This window comes from Gobio gobio, assembly GCF_949357685.1.
Source record: "Gobio gobio genome assembly, chromosome: 7".
Classification (NCBI taxonomy): Eukaryota; Metazoa; Chordata; class Actinopteri; order Cypriniformes; family Gobionidae; genus Gobio; species Gobio gobio.
In genome coordinates this window covers 42,698,984-42,716,919 of record NC_137103.1, presented here as the reverse complement: position 1 = coordinate 42,716,919, position 17,936 = coordinate 42,698,984, and the positions used below count along the sequence as shown (strand labels likewise).

The following is a 17,936-nucleotide window of genomic DNA, read 5'->3' as shown; positions in this document are numbered from 1 at the left end:
TTGCCTAATCCAAACCCCACCCCTAATCCTGACCCCTCCTCACACCTACTCCTAAACCTACCAATACTAGTGGGGTAATAATCTGGCAGGGGATCAGAATTCGGATACAACACCTGTTACACAGCTCCCGAGTTCGGAAGACAGGGTTCACATCATCCAAACAAACCGAACTCTGACGTCAGTCCAACCCGTGTGCAAAACAAAAGTGCTAGTGTGAAAGCACCCGATTGTGGACGTCAGCCTGACGATTGTTATGCTGAAGGTAAAGTGGCACATATAACCATATCTAAACTAAACTTTTACCCAGGGGCGCCACAAGCAATTTTGGGCCCTATGAAAGAATATGATGTTGGAGCTCATACCGCACCAACCTAGCTATCCAAAATCTTTGTCTGCAATTTAATAATACTGACCAATAAGCTCCGCTTGCTCAACCCAGCAAGTGGCTGATGAACCATTGATTAAAATTTAGATACAATTTATACAAAATGAAATTTACTTTAAAGAAATGCTTTCTACAAAATCATGTCTGACCCACTCCCACTCTCCTGGCATTGCACATCTTATGATGTGTGCTGTTCACTTTTCATAATCAACATAGACATTAAAAAAAAAAACATAATATTTAAACATAAATATAAAACTAAATACCTTTTCTTAATGGCTACAACAAGTATATTACCCTATACTACAGTACAGAGAAATGTCATGTTGGAGTGGGATTTGAGCAAATGTCGTTTTACCCGTGAGTGTGAGCGGTTCATGAGTGGAGCGTTTTGCTGGATTTTGGCGGAAATGCAGAAATAAGCCATAATTTTGTTATATTTGTAACTCTTTGGTAGATTATTCATTTATAATTTTTATTACATTACTACTAGTACTGGTACTACTAATAAAACCAATCTCTGGGGGCCCCAGAAGTGTGGGGCATTTTATTATATTACTGTATTTGGACAAAAATAACATTTGGGATGTCCAGAGGGTGGCAGCAGTGCGCTTTCAATGCGCATCTAGTCCTACAATTATTTCTTTACTTGCCTCCAATGTCAATGTGCCAATGTGTTTGCATGAAACTCTCATTGTACAATGCTTTAACCACAGTATGCTAGTTGTATAACAATTTGCACCTTTGTTTTTTAACCTAATACAGAGCTGTTTTTCAGACTAGGCTATTCATAAACAAAATGTGCCCAGAAATATGAGAACAAAGAACAGAAACCCCACAGAGCGGCTGTTTGGTCACCCAGGCATGTTATAATTCACATAATTTCAGTACACTTTCCCCACTGGCAAGCCTGACCTTTTTTATCTTAAAAATGTGCCTGTGAAATACCCCCGTTTGAGTGCACTTGAATTTAGCCTGCATGTGTCCGATCTGGTCAGTTTGACTGAGCAAAGCTGTTTTATGAAGCATTAAAGAAAGGCCATTGTGCTGGGCGTGGGACTGGCATTTCATTGACATTAAAAACAGTCTAATGGCCAAATGGTTTGGGTTTGATCCAGCAGTCAAAAGGTTAGAAAGACCTGAGGCGAAGCACAATGTCATAAAAATCAAAGAAACAAAAACTCAAATCATTTCTCACCCTAATGATGCAGTTACGGAAGCCTTGAACTGATAAGGAACAAAATTACAAGGTGATTTTGTTGTTGCAGTTTTTTAATGTCACATTTGTCTTTTTTTTTTTTGTTGGTTCAAATGTGTATAGTCTATATGTTAACCTTGGCGGAAAAAAAAACTAATTAAAAAAGAGAAAAAAAAAAAAAAACAATTTTACACAGTAGTGTGCTATGCAACTATAAAATTAGAAAGAAAAAAAACATCAATTACAAAGACGTCACAAATGTACAGACTTTTCCCCCTCACTAAGTACAAATAAGCCTAAATGGGCTGCAATTTCCACATACACAAAAGCATTCACTGCATCACCTGGAACATTACTTTCATTTGTCACGCTTCTATAAGCCAAATGACTTGATTTAATAACCACAATCATCATCATCATTGCAGCTTAGAATTTGAAAATAGCAGTAAGTTTATAAATTGCGTGAGCTTCTTCCCACACTTGACATCACTGACTTTGAAGTACGTATTCAAGCATTTTCATATGTGAAAGAGGTTTTTTTTTTATATAGCTAAATTATGTCCAAACCGCTTTTTATCATACAGTAAAACGTGAATAATAACCGCGGACATCAAGCAAGATTTTTTGTGAATAATAACCTACATTTTGGCGTTTCTCACACAAAGCCGAGGGCAACAGTGCCCACACACTTTTTCAGTGGCCTTGGTTCCGGAAGTATTTTTTTCCTTTAGAGATTAAAAAAAGTCTTCTGTAAAGAGTTATAAGCCAAGAACCAAACTAACCAACAATCACAACATTAAAAACTTAGCTAGCCCCGATAAGTTACTTTTCATAAATGTGTAAAATGCATTAAAAACACACACACAAGATGCAAGCATACACATTCAAGGTTTTTACTGATGGTTTCAGGACAGGGCCTTTCCTTTGAGTACAAACACATTAGGCCAAAGGGCAATGCACTACTGCTGGAGAGAGAGAGAGCATTGAAGTACTTGACGTGCTGTCTTTGCAATGCAAAGGTGCAGATGCAATCTTTGATCACTGAAACTTGGGGGGGTGGGGGAGTAAAGGAAATGCATGAGGAATTTTGAAACCCCTTGACCCTTAATCTGTCAATCACCCATACACCATGTCATTTTCACAATGAAAACAGGATGCAAAACAAGCCAGGTGAATAGAAACAGAATAAAACATAATTCATTCATATTACCGCTCAACATGGTCACTGAACAGACCCGTTGACAAAAGGCAGCAAACACTGAGGGAAAACAACAGTGTGTATATTAGCGCGATTCCATTTCCCTCTTAGCCAAACACATTCATTTGCGGGAAGCACACCTGCAGGCAGCATAGACATGATTGACAAATAACACATCTGATTATGCTTTCAGGGCAGAGACGTCGTGACTAATGACCACAAACACAGTGACACTCAAATTAGGCTATATGACAAAACAAAACGCGCGTGGAAATGAGTGAAAATTACATTTCATATATATGGGCAGCTATAAAAAGTCTTGCATACAAGTTGGCTTTAACAATCAAAATACAAAAACAATTGTACAACGTCTAAAAACATTCTAAAAAGACAACAAAGATATAGTTTACCATAAATGAAAATTCATTATCATTTCTTTATGTACACAAAAGGAGATGGTTAGCTGAAATGTCAATACAATCAAACGTGAACAATGACCACAGCTGTCAAGCAAGATTTTTATTGAATAATAACTTACATTTTGGTCTGTTTCTCGCTAGAAGCTAGAGTGCAACAGTGCCCACACACTTTTTCAGTGGCCTTGGTTCCGGAAGTATTTTTCACATAGTAATTTTTAAAAAGCCTTCATTAAAGAGTTATAAGCCATGAACCAAACCAACCAGCTTCGAGGTGAATCGCAACATTACAAACTTTGATGCGAAGCAAAAAACTATTTGAAAATTGGACAAAAAGAATTATAATACTGTGTACTTAACAGCTTTAATATGGGAAAGAACTACAATCCCATGCAACATAGCAAATGACAATCAGATAAAAAATATAAAACAATAGATTTAAAGATTCTGATTGTGTATATAGAAACAACATATTTTACGTTTATTGCAAGATATACATATATATGCAAATATTTAAGTAGTTTAAAATGTTGTTATTTTTTATGCTTTTAATGTTTTTGTTTTGTTTTTAATCTTTGACAGACACTGGTAACCATCCACGTTCACTGTATGGAGGAAAGTCACTTAAAGCCACATTCTTCAAGAAATGACCAGAATTTTCATTTTTGGGTGAGCCGTCTCTCTCTAAAAATTGACTACAAAAAACTACAATGACTCCCTATTGGAAAATATATTAATTGCGCACATCTGAATTGCCTGCTAGCAATTTGCTTTAATATTTCATGCATAAATCTAATATTGTGTGCGCTTATGAAGTCACCGTTATGAACCTTTTGCTTTAATCAAAACAAAAGTGTGTGATCTGTGATCTCAACTGGATGTGAAACAGCAGGAAGTTTTTCAAAACAATTTGATATAAAACCTGCTTCACAATCCATAGTTCTTTTGTCCTCAGATTGGGTGGAAACAGGTTGAAATGCTGGGCTATGTTATGCAGTCTTAAAAGAGTTTGGGGGGGGTCAAACGTTGTAGTCGGGTGCTTTGCCCTGCGGTCTTCTCAGGTGGATCTGCAGAGTGATGAACGCACCCACCGTCACGTGAAAGAGGATCTGCCACATGTTACGGAGTTCATACAGATACATGTTACATAGGCAGATCATAGCGAAGGCCAGGAATGACTTGATGTTCCTCCAAACTGAGAAGTAGGCGAACAAATAACACTACATATAGAAAAAGAAACAAGAGGAAAACAGTTTTAAGCAGGAACAAGCAAATGCAGTACAAGCTTTGTTTTAAGAATAAATACAGACAGTATAAGATAGTGTAGTGAGGTTTAAGCCTTACTATTCAAAACCATGGGGGCGGTAATATTTTTAATGTTTCTGAAAGATGTCTCTGAAAAATGTCTCTTATGCTCACCAAGGCTACATTCATTTGATCTAAATATTGTATAACACGTGACTTTGGGCTTCTTTTTTTGGCAAGTCGATCATATACTAAATTATACATATATATACTACCATGTGTCACATGATCCTTTAGAAATCATTCTAATATGCTGATTTGGTGATTAAGAAAAATTTCACAAATGTATTCATTTCTTTAAAAAAAAAAAAGTATTAAAAATGGTTGTCTTTTCTGAAAACAAGTCTTAATATTGTAATTAGGGCTGAAACGATTCCTTGAGTAACTTGAGTTACTCGAATTCAAAAAAGCATCGAGGAGCTTCGTGTAGTCGTGCATTTAACTGCACACGATCATGTTGGAGAAAGATATTGTGTGAGGATTAGCGCATACTGCGCGGATTGCGGTTATATCCGCGGGTCAGGTGGGTAAAGTAATAAAAAGTAACATTCTAAAAATTGCGGGTGGATGAGAGATAAATAATTAATGTGTTGATTTTAATAATGACGCGGAACTCTCATTTCACGGTAAAACGCAATGAATGTGTCATTCTTTAACTTTCGGTTTCAGCTCATTTCAAGATCAGAGACCGAAATGCGAGAGAGAGAGCGGTATCAGCACTGGTAATATAATTGTCTCGCTATTTTTAAATTAACATTTTAAACGTTTATAAGCTTAACTTGATATATCGGGCCGAATTTTTTTCCCTGCATTATTTACAGACAGGCGTCCACAGGCAGCTCTCACCGTCTTCAAACTGTCTTGCTCTCCCTCCGTCGCGCATATTAATCAAAATCAATTGAGAATTGACACGATGGTAAAAGGTCGAAAGACTGAAGTTTCACGTGGAGCATTGGGAGATTTTTTCCTGAATTACCGCTGGTGTTGCTCTACAAGAGATTAAGTTAAGTGCACCTACACTCTAAAAAATGTTGGTTTAAAAATAACCCAAGTTGGGTTGAAAATGGACTAACCCATCAATTGTTTTAAGCAAACATTTAACCCAACCGCTGGGTCAAAACAACCCAATTGCTGGGTTAGTCCATATTCAACCCAACTTGGGTTATTTTTAACACAGCATTTTTTAGAGTGTAACCATTAAATGACTAGGTTGTAAATAGTTTTAAAATTAAGTATAGTACAGTCAGTGTGCACTTTATTATGCTGCTTGCTTGTTGATACTGTGTGCAATATTGTAATTATTTTATTTATGCTTAAATATTTATTTTCACCACTGAACTCTTTTTTTTTCTTGTTCTACCACACCTGTTTTTACTATTTGTTAAATATAGTTTTTTTAGTTCAATAAATGTTCCTTTTTTAAATTGTAAATTTTTAATTGTTATCATCATGATCATTGTGTCATTTTTATGTTGTAAATTGAGGGAGCAAAAGCAGTATCGGCTCCAAATATCGGCTCAAGAAAACCAGCAGCCCGTATCGGTCATCGGCTAAGGCTGATGAAAAAAAAAATCGGTATCGGCATCGACACTAAAAAATCCATATCGGTGGATCTCTACTTTGCACATGCATCACCGTCATTGTGATGTGTATGTGAAATGTTTAATGGGACATTATATACTTGATTTCACGGAAATACACCATTAAAATTTTCTCAAAGCTAAGCGCAACAAAAAGCAGAACAAGCTGTAACTGTTGTGTGCGCGACGCGTGATGCGCAGCACTCGTGCTCTCAGAGTTGCGTGCTTTCATTGATTTGCGTAATTTAAATCTCACACTTTAATCACAGGCTATTTATAGCTCCTAATATAATAAAACAAGCTGTGTTACTATGATGAATGATTAGCTCAAAATGTAGCCTAGATCTGTGCAACGAACTTCATCTGAATTAAACACAAACGCATCTCTCGTGTTTCCCCTCTCTTTCCATCTCTCGTGTTTATAATCTGGCAATTGAATGCACTAAATTGGTTTAGTTTTCACAGATATTAATGTATGCAATTTCAGCAATAAAACTTAACATTTTTCTAAAAAGGAAACTAATTAGTTGTTCACTTTAAGATACCCGTCTTATTTTCTCTTGTATATTTAGTATTGCTCTTTAATAAAGATAAAGTACTTCTTATCTGATTACTTGATTAATTGATGGAAAATTGGTAGAATACTCGATTACTAAAATATTCGATAGCTACAGCCCTAATCGTAATGATCAATTTTGCTTCTCAACTAAAAATGTATTTAGTTTTAGGGATGCTTAGATATTTTTTACTAAGAAACAAGCAAAAAATACTGGTTTATAATTATTATTTTTTGCTGTGCAGAATACGAGAGAAACGCTACTAATATAAAGCATGCTTGCCAGCTACAATGCCAGCTGCTTTTCTTTGATGCTAGTAAAAAGGCAATGTTTCTCCAATTTTCCAGATGACGCTTTTACACTACAGTGAGGAAAAGTGTGATATATTAGCATTGGTTGGTCAGACTAAGACAGAGAGCAGAGGAAATGAAGCCTGGCAGGCCGACAGTAACTCACGGTCTGACTGCCGTCACTTACCTGATACAAACAGGCCGCGGTTCCGAGGAAAAAAGCAATTACGTAATTAAAGTCTTCATCCTCGTTCTGCAGATGAAGCAGAAAAAGAGGAAAGACAGGGTGCTGTGTTAAAGAGTGAACAAATTACAGCAGGAAGCCATGTGCTAAAACAGGATGAATTAGAAAGAGAGAGTCAGGGCTCGAGGGCTCACTTATCAGTGCAATATAAAAAGCCAAGCAAAACTGTTATGTTTACGGAAGAGGAAAATCACATTACATCTAAGTGCAAAGTCTGACAAATTATTCAAGAGTACTGTTACTATCCATTAGGTATGATTCATTATATTACAATGGCACAAATAATGTTTTGTCCAATGTGTTAATCAATAAAAGAAACAAAGCCCAAAATAAAGTGCCAGCATCACTATTAGCGTATGATTTAACTTACCTGCAATACGCTTTCTATTGCATGGACTCCCCGCAGCAAATTAAGAGCGCCGCATAGGACACTTAGGATGCAGGCGACGATACCCGACAGGGTGAGGGCCTCCAACATTTGATTAGGAGCTGCAGGAATAAATCAAGCAGAAAATCCGTGTCAAACAGTAGCAAAGTAACTAGATTGTAAGATTTAAGAAGGAAACCTGTCGTGCAAAACTTTCTGCCATGATGCTAGGCTGTTCTGAGTGGTCTTTCAAAATGTTCTACTTCTTGAGAACAAAGGGAAGCTTACAAGTTGTGCTCACAGTGTGTTCCCTACCTATGCCTTTATATTTAGACTGCCTGTGTTCTGAGAAGCCGTTGATTGATCCAATGTCCTCCGCAGAGAGCTGATAAGGAGGCCGGAGCTTGATCTCAGTCTGCATGTCGGCCAGATTAATCTTGGTGGAGAGGGAACGTGGGCTATTGTAACGTTGCTTGGTTTTCCGAATGAAGTTATCTGTCAAAATAATAGAAACAGCGGAGTGAATAGATGCTTCAATCACAACATGGTCTATATGTTACAAATGGCTTCAGGTCATTTCAAATCACATTAAATGGAAAGTCTGCTGGATGCGTTTATATTTATATAGATTTCCAAAGATTCCTAGCCAAAACGGAGCCTCATAACAAGTGACTAAATGTTCCACATAAGATGCAACATTATTTACTCAAACTCATCCATGTGCAAAATGCTCTTCAGAGAATCAACTAATGCTCAAGGTTGGTGAAACTGCCCATGTAGAACTCATTTAAGTGGAACTAATTACTACACACTTTTCAGTGTTGAATAAAAAACTGAATGTGATAATCGGAGGGTTAACAACAAAATAAAAGTCTTTCTATTGAGTTGTCCTGACTCTTATAGGCACTAGTCAGATTCGTTTAATTCTTAAAAAAAACTGGTTAGAATCAGCCTGACAAATCCATCAGAGCTGCATTTCCCAAAAGCATTGTTAGCCTAAACAGGTCGTAGAAACCATTGCTGCCAAGGGTTTTCTACGATCTATGGCTTGCAGTGCTTTTGGGGGAATCTGACTCACTTGCTCACTTACTTGACTACAAGTTTTAATAAAGTAGGTTTTGTGTACTTAAGGTTCAGGAAACTTAAAACAGTATCATTACAGACTTGTTGGTTGTTCATAAGACATCATATAGTTGAAGATACACATTTGATAACATTTGGAGTAATGATACATATATATATATAGTATGCACCATTGTTCAAAAGGCGGGAGTCAGCTAGCTTTTCTTTTTCTTCTTTTTTTTAAAAGAAATTGATACTTTTATTCAGCAAAGATGCATTAAATTTATAAAAAAGTGCTAAATATGTTTGTTACAAACGATTTGTATTTTAATAAAATTGTATTATAATAAACCTTTTATTCATGAAAGAATCCTGAAAATAAAATATTAAAGGGTTAGTTGTCATTTCATGTCATTTATTAGTACTCACACTCATGCCGTTCCACACCTGTAAGAGCTTCGTTCATCTTCGGAACACAAATTAAGATATTTGTGTTGAAATCCGATGGCTCAGTAAAGCCTGCATAGCCAGCAATGACATTTCCTCTCTCAAGATCCATTAATGTACTAAAAACATATTTAAATCAGTTAAATTAAAGTTTAAATTTTAACGTCCTCATGAAATCAAAATCGATCTTATTTACTTTGTTAGCCCACATTACAGGTCTTAGGGTGAACAATTAATCTGTGCAAGTTAATAGACATAAAAAAATTGTTTGCCGTGGTAATCTTTAATCAAAAATCTGAAAAGTAACTTCCGGTCTTGAATGGCGTTTCCTTTCCGATGACGACTATGTGACGGCTTGGGTTTGAATATCCTTAACCACTCCCCTCCAACCGTTAGTCTGCTATGAGCGTGAGACGGAGAGGAGGAGCGCTGAAGTGAAACCCTGCCCTCTATTCAACATTCCGTTTCACTTGGAAATACGTCACAGCACTGAAATAAAATCAGTTGCAACTTCCGGTTCACTGGGACTTGAAAAAAACTAAATAACGACTTATATAGTGATAACCGATTTCAAAACACTGCTTCATGAAGATTCAAACCGTTATGAATCCGTGTATCGAATCAGCGGTTCGGAGCACCAAAGTCACGTGATTTCAGCAGATTGGCGGTTTGACACGCGATCTGAATCATGATTCGACTCGCTGATTTATAACGGTAATGTTTTGAAATTGATTATTACTATACAATTCATTATTTCGTTTTTTTTAGGCGCACCAAAAATATTCTTGTTGCTTTATAATATTAACATTGAACCACTGTACTCACATGAACTGATTTAAATATGTTTTTAGCACATTAATGGATCTTTAGAGAGGAAATGTCATTGCTGGCTATGCAGGCCTCACTGAGCCATCGGATTTCAACAAAAATATCTTAATTTGCTTTTCGAAGATGAACGAAGGTCTTACGGGTGTGGAACTACATTAGGGTGAGTAATACATGACATTATTTTCATTTTTGGGTGAACTAACCCTTTAAGCAACTGTTTTCAACTGTGATAATAATAAGAAATGTTTCTTGAGCAGCAAATCAGGACATTAGAATGATTTCTGAAGGATAACAAGTCTTTCTATTGAATAAATCACCTTTTATTCTATTTTGATCGCTACCATAGACATGAGTGTAAATGAAAATATAGCTTTGCCATCATAGGAATATATTACATGAAATTATAATATTTTACAATGCCACAATTTTTACTGTATTTTTGATTAAAAAAAATGCAGCCTTGGTGAGCATGAGACTTTGTTCAAAGTACTTTAAAAAAACTTACTGACCCCAAAGCTTTGAATGATGCAGTGGTGTAAAAATTAAATATGTATTGAAAATATACAAAAATTATAGTCCCTTTTGCAAAAACAGATTTCTGTCAGAAACCTGCCTTGACCCCCTTTAGAAACTCACCAAACTCAATAAAAGAGAAAGGTCTCAAAGCGCTGTTGATCCGCTTAGTGTCATACGTGACAATGAACTCTCTCTGAAGCTCGTCCAGGAAGCTGAAGGCCAGGACATTGGGATAGTTTTCTGAGCAAACCATCATGTACCCAACTCCGAGAGAGCTTGTAAAACTATGGAAGGAAAGATACATCATTGATTATATCATACATTTAGTCCATTTAATTTCAATTAAGTTAAGGACAATTTATGTTGTGACACACACTGACAACCACATGTGAAAACATAACATCTGTCACAGACAGGGTGGGGGAAGTCATTCAAGTGGACTTGAAAGTCCATTCCAAGGACATGAGAATTTAAACAATCCAAGTGTATAAGAGCATAAAAATCACCCTTCACCCTCTGTTTTACACCTGCTCTGGATCTGAACAGTTTAGTAACTTGCCTCGAGAACAAAGAAACTCAATGTGTCTCTCCATATTAACGTATGTTTGAGAGATAAAACGATTCATTGAGTCACTCCAGAGAGGGAGAAATAGATGACTCGTTTCTGCCTGCTTGTGAAGTTTGGAGTGATGAATAGCAGCCAGGCTATGAAATGGTCACCCCTGGGTCTCTCAGTGCAATGCATCTGAATTAGACCTTGCTGAAGGGGAACTTTTTGGCATTAGAACAGTTGGCAATCAGAGCACTCCTCCCCACTGTGTAATTTGTTTTTGTCGGGATGTTTTAATTAAAGGGATGGTCACCCAAAAATGAAAAATTTGTCATCATTTAGTCACTCAAATGGCATTCTAAATGTTAGGGCTGCACGATTTTAGATAAATTGAGAATCAAAAAATTTTCGTTCGCAATCCTCCCATGATTCTGAACAGAAAATTAAACAAAATAAAATGTATTTACAAGAGGTTCTGACAAAATGTTAATTGCTGCAGTCTGTTTAATTCATTTGAATGAATTATTTCGGTTTGAATGAATGATTCAATGACTCACTCAAAAATACTTCACTTGTTTTATTACAAGATGAATCAATGTTTTTGAACAAATTTCTTAAATGAATGATTCAATGACAAATCATTTTTTTAACAGTCACGTATAACAACGTAATTGACTCAATTGTTATTTAATGCACAGAGTTATTTTCAAATGGTGATTTATTCTATTTTGATCGCTACCATAGACATGAGTGTTTTTATCGTAACTATAAACATTTGTTCCAGTACTTCTGTGATCATTTAAATATATTTATAACACAGGAATAATGTTTGGGGAGTGAACTGTTCCTTTAGCCGCAAATGTATCAATGTAAGCAATCGTTTTCGCATTTAGCCTCAGTGGCCACCACAACTTCCGGTGTAGTGCAGTGTATACTTAAGACCTTCATTCATCATCGGAACACAAATTAAGAAATTTTTTATGAAATCCGAGAGCTTTCTGATCCCACATAAACAGCAACACAACGACCACTTTCAAGGCCCAGGAAGGTAGTAAAAAAAATGTTAAAATAGTCAATTTGACTACAGTGGTTCAACCTTAATGTTATGAAGCGACGAGAATACTTTGTGCAAAAAAATTAAAATAAATAACTTTATTCAACAATGTCTTCTCCTCCATGTCACTCTCTTATGCATTCACGTTGTTGGGCTATTCACACAGTACAGCGTTTCCAGGTTTTTACGGCAAACCGCCAGCTCACTACACTGTGTGCAGAATTATTATGCACGTTGATTTTCTGATCATATTTTTTTTCCAGGCACATTTGACCAATTCCAAACCACAGTAATCCTAATAACTACTATTAATTTAGTATTTAATAATGTATAAGTGATATATAATTGTTCATGAAGGCTGGAAATGAAACCACCTTATATTCAGGTGTGCAGAATTATTGGCATGTTTTCTTTTACAGATAAAATTAGCCAAAAAAGAGATTTAACTCATTTAACTTATGAAATGCCCATGAGAAGGATGCAATACTAATGCAATACTAGACATTGCAGTTAAGGCATGACCATTGGACAGTGAAATGTTCATTCAGTCAGCAGGATCAGACAAAAACAGGTGGTGAAGAAAAGACACCTGTTAACTGCAAAATAATTAAGGTGAAGAATTAAGGATGAAACCATCAGGAACCCTTTAGTCTCCAGCGCCACAATTTTCCAGAGCTGTAACCTACCTGGAGTCTCCAGAAGTGCAAGGTGTCAGGATCTCAGAGACTTAAATTAGGTAAAGAATCCTAAAAAATGACCCCCACTAGATAAGAATCACAAGCTAAAGTGTTGTAAAATACATGAAGACTGTTTTTTTTTATAGGCTTTATGGACAGATAGGTTGAGAGTGACTCTTGAAGGACCAGCACCACATCCTCTAGTACCACTGTTTGAAGAATTCATCTTCCAGAATCTGGCAGTACGTTTTGGGAGTTCATTTTAGTCTATCCTGAAGTCCATTTTCCAGAGATGGACTAAAATGAACTCCCAAAACGTACTGCCAGATTCTGGAAGTTTAATTCTTCAAACAGCGGTGCAAGAAGATGGGGTAAGGGTTATTTAATGGGGGTCATTTTTTAGGATTCTTTACCTAACTGAAGTCTCTGAGATCCTGACACCTTGCACTTCTGGAGACTCCAGGTAGGTTGCAGCTCTGGAAAATGGTGGCGCTGGAGACTAAAGGGTTCCTGATGGTTTCACACTTAATTATTCACCTTAATTCTTCATTCTTTTGCAGTTAACAGGTGTCTTTTCTTCACCACCTGTTTTTGTCTGACCCTGCTGACCCAATGAGCATTTCACTGTCCAATGGTCATGCCTTAACTGCAATGTCTAGTATTGCATTAGTATTGCATCCTTCTCATGGCCATGTCATAATTTTTGACTTTTCAGTCTGAGTTAAATCTCTTTTTTGGCTCATTTTATCTGTAAAAGAAAACATGCCAATAATTCTGCACACCAGAATATAAGGTGGTTTTCATTTCCAGCCTTCGTGAACAATTATATATCACTTATACATTATTAAATACTAAATTAATAGTAGTTATTAGGATTACTGTGGTTTAGAATTGGTCAAATGTGCCTGGAAAAAAAAAATGATCAGAAAATCAACGTGCCTAATAATTCTGCCTAATAATTCTCATGATCCCATGATTACATGCATGTGTTGTGGTGCTTACGTGGATCGCGTAGGAGACTGGCACGGGAGATAAGAGATTGTTGAATAAAGTTGTTATTTTTGTTTGTTTCAAAAAGTACGTTGCAGTCTATGGAGGGGTCAGAGAGCAAAAATATCTTAATTTGTGTTCCGAAGATGAACGAAGGTCTTGCGGGTTTGGAATGACATGAAGGTGAGTAATTAATGGCAGAAATTTCATTTTGGGTAAACTAACCCTTTAAGGGATGTAGAATATGGTTATGCAGAATATGGCATTATTATGTGCTTTATAAGTACTAATATACAGCCAGTATCCTAGTAATATGCATGCTAATAAGCAACTAGTTAAAGGGTTAGTTCACCCAAAAATGAAAATTAGCCCATGATCCTTGGTGTAAGTCATTCTTCTTTCAGACGAATACAATCAGAGTTATATTAAAAATGTCCTGGCTCTTCAAGGCTTTATAATGGCAGTGAATGATTAGGTCCAAAAAAGTTTATCTATCCATCATATAACTGCTCCACACAACTCTGGGGGGGTTAATAAAGGCCTTCTGAAGCAAAGTGGTGTGTTTGTGTAAGAAAAAAAAATTATTTTTAAAACTTTATAGACTAAAATAACTAGCTTCCGGCGGTTAGCGGTACAGGAGGCAACTTATGCTAAAAGAGTAACCCGTGACACTACGTTTTGTTTTGCTCTATCCTTTGCGCTTCTGCTTTCGTCAATACCATAGACTGTAAAAAAATATGGACGTAGTGTCCGTGACGTCACCCATAGGATTCTGAAGAGCAGTTTTGAAGCGTAAAGTAGGGACGAGCTGGCCGTTGCCATCTTGGCAGCGCGTCATCGCGCGTGCGCCACTTCCGGATAACAGAAAATGGGCAAAGAGGCAGGACATGGGTGGAGCTGAGGTGACGTGATGGCTAACAGACAGCAGACAAAGAACCGATTTGAAACTAGGCTCTGGCTCCGATCTAGCTCTGGCTCTGCTTTGGTGGAAAAGGGGTAACAAACGACAATCCACCTGTCACTCAAAGTGGCCACTCCCTTAATTATGCAGAACTTTAAGGCTTTATATAATGTAAACGAATGAGTTATAAAAAAATTCACCCCCCTCACAGTTGTCATGAAGGGCAAAATTAGCCGTATAGACCAAAACCACAATTTGTACTAGGCTGTAAACATGTTTTTTTCTTTTGTAAAGTTTGGCATTTTAACATGGGGCTCAATGAGATTCTGCTCCCTTCTGGTCGATTAATTGCAGTTTAAGTCACTTCCTTATTGGCTTCGAGAAACTGCGGGAGGTTGCCGCTTGGTCAATACGCATGCGTCAAGGGTTCAAGGGTTACTCTTTTAGCGCAAGTGACTCGTGTACCGCTGACCGCCTTTAGTATATAAAGTTTTAAATATGGTTATTTCTCTTACACAAACGCGCCACTTCACTTCAGAAGGCCTTTATTAACCCCCCGGAGCCGTGTGGAGCAGTTGTATGATGGATAGATGCACTTTTATGGACTACGAAAATGACCTAACCATTCACTGCCATTATAAAGCTTTGAAGAGCCATGACATTTTAATAGAACTTTGATTTTATTCGTCTGAAAGAAGAATGTCATATACACCTAGGATGATTTGAGGTAAATCATGGGCTAATTTTCATTTTTGGGTAAACTAACCCTTTAATAGTGAGAATTGGACCCTAAACTAAAGTGTTACCTAATATTTTTTATCAATAGCATTACATTTTTATGTCTGATTATTTTAGGAAACCATGTCGGGTATGTGGAATAACCATTTTATAAAAGCAATAAGTCCTGTGAAACTGTTTAGAACAGCCAAGCGGAGCTTTAATAAGCAACTGTAACAACATTCAGGAACTCATTACTGAAACGTTATGTTTTAATTTTATATACTTAAGTGTTATGTTTATAATACACAGTTTACTATGTCAGAATACTCTGGAAGGTCACGTAGGACTGATATTTTAGCGAAAATACTTAGGAACGCGTAGAGCCCATTAAAGCAACTGAAAGTTAATTAAAATAAGTTAAGTTAGTAATGGGGGTTTGTATTAGGTCAGTAATTATGCGTTTCAAATAAAAATTCTGCTTTGCATGGAACTTGCGTACAACAGACCGTGTCAAAAATACCTTTAAGTATAAATGCATTTCCAGTGTAATGCACTGCAAACACCAGTTTGTTTTCACACTGAAGACATGTAAAATGGTGTAACAACGTCCACACACATCCTCAATGCCTCTGCATTTATAACTCACTTGATGTTGAATATGCCAGATCTAAGTGAGCAGCGATCAGGAAACTGGCAGAGTTTTTTGGACAGACTCTTGAGATGTTTCTTAGACTCCTGAAGCCCTTTATCCTGTTCATAGTCCGTGGAGGCCGAGAGAGGTAGACCGTCCCTCACTCTCACCACCGAGGCAAACAGGACCAGAGACATCTTACAGGCAGCTCAGTGGAAACCTGGAAGAACAGGAGAAAATGCAATATTCAGTGCATATAATGTAAACAATACTCCCTTTTCCCCACTCCCATGTTTTATGCTGACAAAACAGAATGTAATGTATACATAGAGATTAAATTAATAGATATATAAACAGCTAGAGGCTCGTATAAATTCTATTATATTCAGCTCTGTAGACTCATGACATCTGTAGCACACTGTGCTATGCTAATAATAACATTAGCACGTTTGCTGGCAGCTGTTATCACATAACATCGGCTGATGGTTCTATGCGCTCACCAAAATAACACATCTAATTATATGGGTTCATTAGACTTTATTTAAAAGGGAACCATCAAAACCACACATTGCAATTGTGCATCATTCATTGCAATGATGATGTGGAGTAACTAAGATGCCACTGCTACCATAGCAAGACTGTTAGCGTGAGTGACACTGCATACACGGACATTGATAGCTGTACTTACCTACTGGCATGAGTCGTTTTAAAACATATTAAGACATTATAATCCTTTTTGAATATTTGGCTAATATACTATCGTGGTCGCTGAGCTCTTCCTGCATGTCTCATAGCTGACGGTTCCGCTCACGTTTGATAGAGCTTCGGCTAACTTCGTCTCATTTTCGTCGTAGTTCGGCTTCGCTTCGGCTCTGTTCGGCACAACTTCGTCGGTGTGTGTGAGCCTATGGTGTGAGCCATAGACCGTAAAAAAATTGAGCCTGTGTGACGTGGCTGGAGGAAAAGCATTATGGGTCACTAAAGTGAACATCAGCAAACCATTTAGCCAGAAAATCATTTATATGGGAAATTGGATGTGACGCTAAGATTTTATAAAATAAAACATAAACTGAAAAACCTATACTTGTAAAAATGATACAAAATCAAATCATTTAGAAAAAAAATGTTGACATTGCTTTAGCATTCTCAAATGAAGCCATTTGATAAAGCATGTGGATTCAAAAACTTTTTCTGTGGTTATAAGCCTAATGTTCCTCTGGGCAAGAAGGTACATTTTTAAATTATATACATTTCTAAATGTGATAAATTAAAGGGTTAGTTCACCCAAAAATGAAAATTCTGTCATTAATTACTTACCCTCATGTCGTTCGACACCCGTAAGACCTCCGTTCATCTTCGGAACACAAATGAAGATATTTTAGTTGAAATCCTATTGCTCAGAAAGGCCTCCATTGGCACAATGCACTTTACACTCTCAAGACCCATAAAAGGTACTAAAGACGTCGTTACAAAGTCCATCTCACTACAGTGGTTCTACAATAACTTTATAAAGCGACGAGAATAGTATTTGTGCGCAAAAAAACCCTTAATGACGACTTATATAGTGATGACCGATTTCAAAATAATGCATCATGAAGCTTCGAAGCGTTATGAATCAGCGAGTCGAATCATGATTCGGATCGCGTGTCAAACCGCCAAACTGTTGAAATCACGTGACTTTGGCGATTCAAACCGCTGAATCGACTCACTGATTCATAACGCTTCGAAGCTTCATGATGCCTTGTTTTGAAATCGGTCATCATGATATAAGTTGTTATTTAGGGTTTTTTTGCGCACAAAAACTATTCTCGTCACTTTATAAAGTTATTGTAGAACCACTGTAGTGAGATGGACTTTGTAACGACGTCTTTAGTACCTTTTATGGGTCTTGAGAGTGTAAAGAGCCATTGTGCCAATGGAGGCCTTTCTGAGCGATCGGATTTCAACTAAAATATCTTCATTTGTGTTCCGAAGATGAACGGAGGTTTTACGGGTGTCGAACAACATGAGGATAAGAAAT

At 37.0% G+C, this 17,936-nt stretch overlaps 1 protein-coding gene across 2 annotated transcripts; it reads right to left on the bottom strand.

Moving 5' to 3' along the window:
* Positions 1 to 1,649: 1,649 nt before the first annotated feature.
* sec22a (SEC22 homolog A, vesicle trafficking protein) lies at positions 1,650 to 16,832 on the bottom strand. Of its 2 annotated transcripts, XM_079822136.1 has the most exons (7): positions 16,605 to 16,832; positions 15,932 to 16,136; positions 10,514 to 10,677; positions 7,856 to 8,035; positions 7,544 to 7,662; positions 7,117 to 7,182; positions 1,650 to 4,417 (listed from the first exon to the last, which is right to left on the bottom strand). In XM_079822136.1, exons 2-7 carry the CDS (start codon positions 16,111 to 16,113, stop codon positions 4,217 to 4,219), a joined length of 912 nt encoding a protein of 303 aa, XP_079678262.1. In that variant the 5' UTR covers positions 16,114 to 16,136; positions 16,605 to 16,832; the 3' UTR covers positions 1,650 to 4,216. The 2 variants fall into 2 exon arrangements, with proteins under 2 accessions (XP_079678262.1, XP_079678263.1); XM_079822137.1 differs by lacking the exon at positions 7,117 to 7,182 and having other exon boundaries at positions 1,696 to 4,417; positions 16,605 to 16,784.
* Between the last annotated feature and the right edge of the window lie 1,104 nt (positions 16,833 to 17,936).

Excerpts from the sequence above, each read along its gene's own strand:
- sec22a (XM_079822136.1), bottom strand. The coding sequence starts at position 16,113 with ATGTCTCTGGTCCTGTTTGCCTCGGTGGTGAGAGTGAGGGACGGTCTA. Across the intron at positions 10,678-15,931 it reads TCTGGCATATTCAACATCAA|TTTTACAAGCTCTCTCGGAG; the intron begins GTGAGTTATAAA and ends TTCCTTCCATAG. Across the intron at positions 7,183-7,543 it reads CAATAGAAAGCGTATTGCAG|AACGAGGATGAAGACTTTAA; the intron begins GTAAGTTAAATC and ends CTTCATCTGCAG.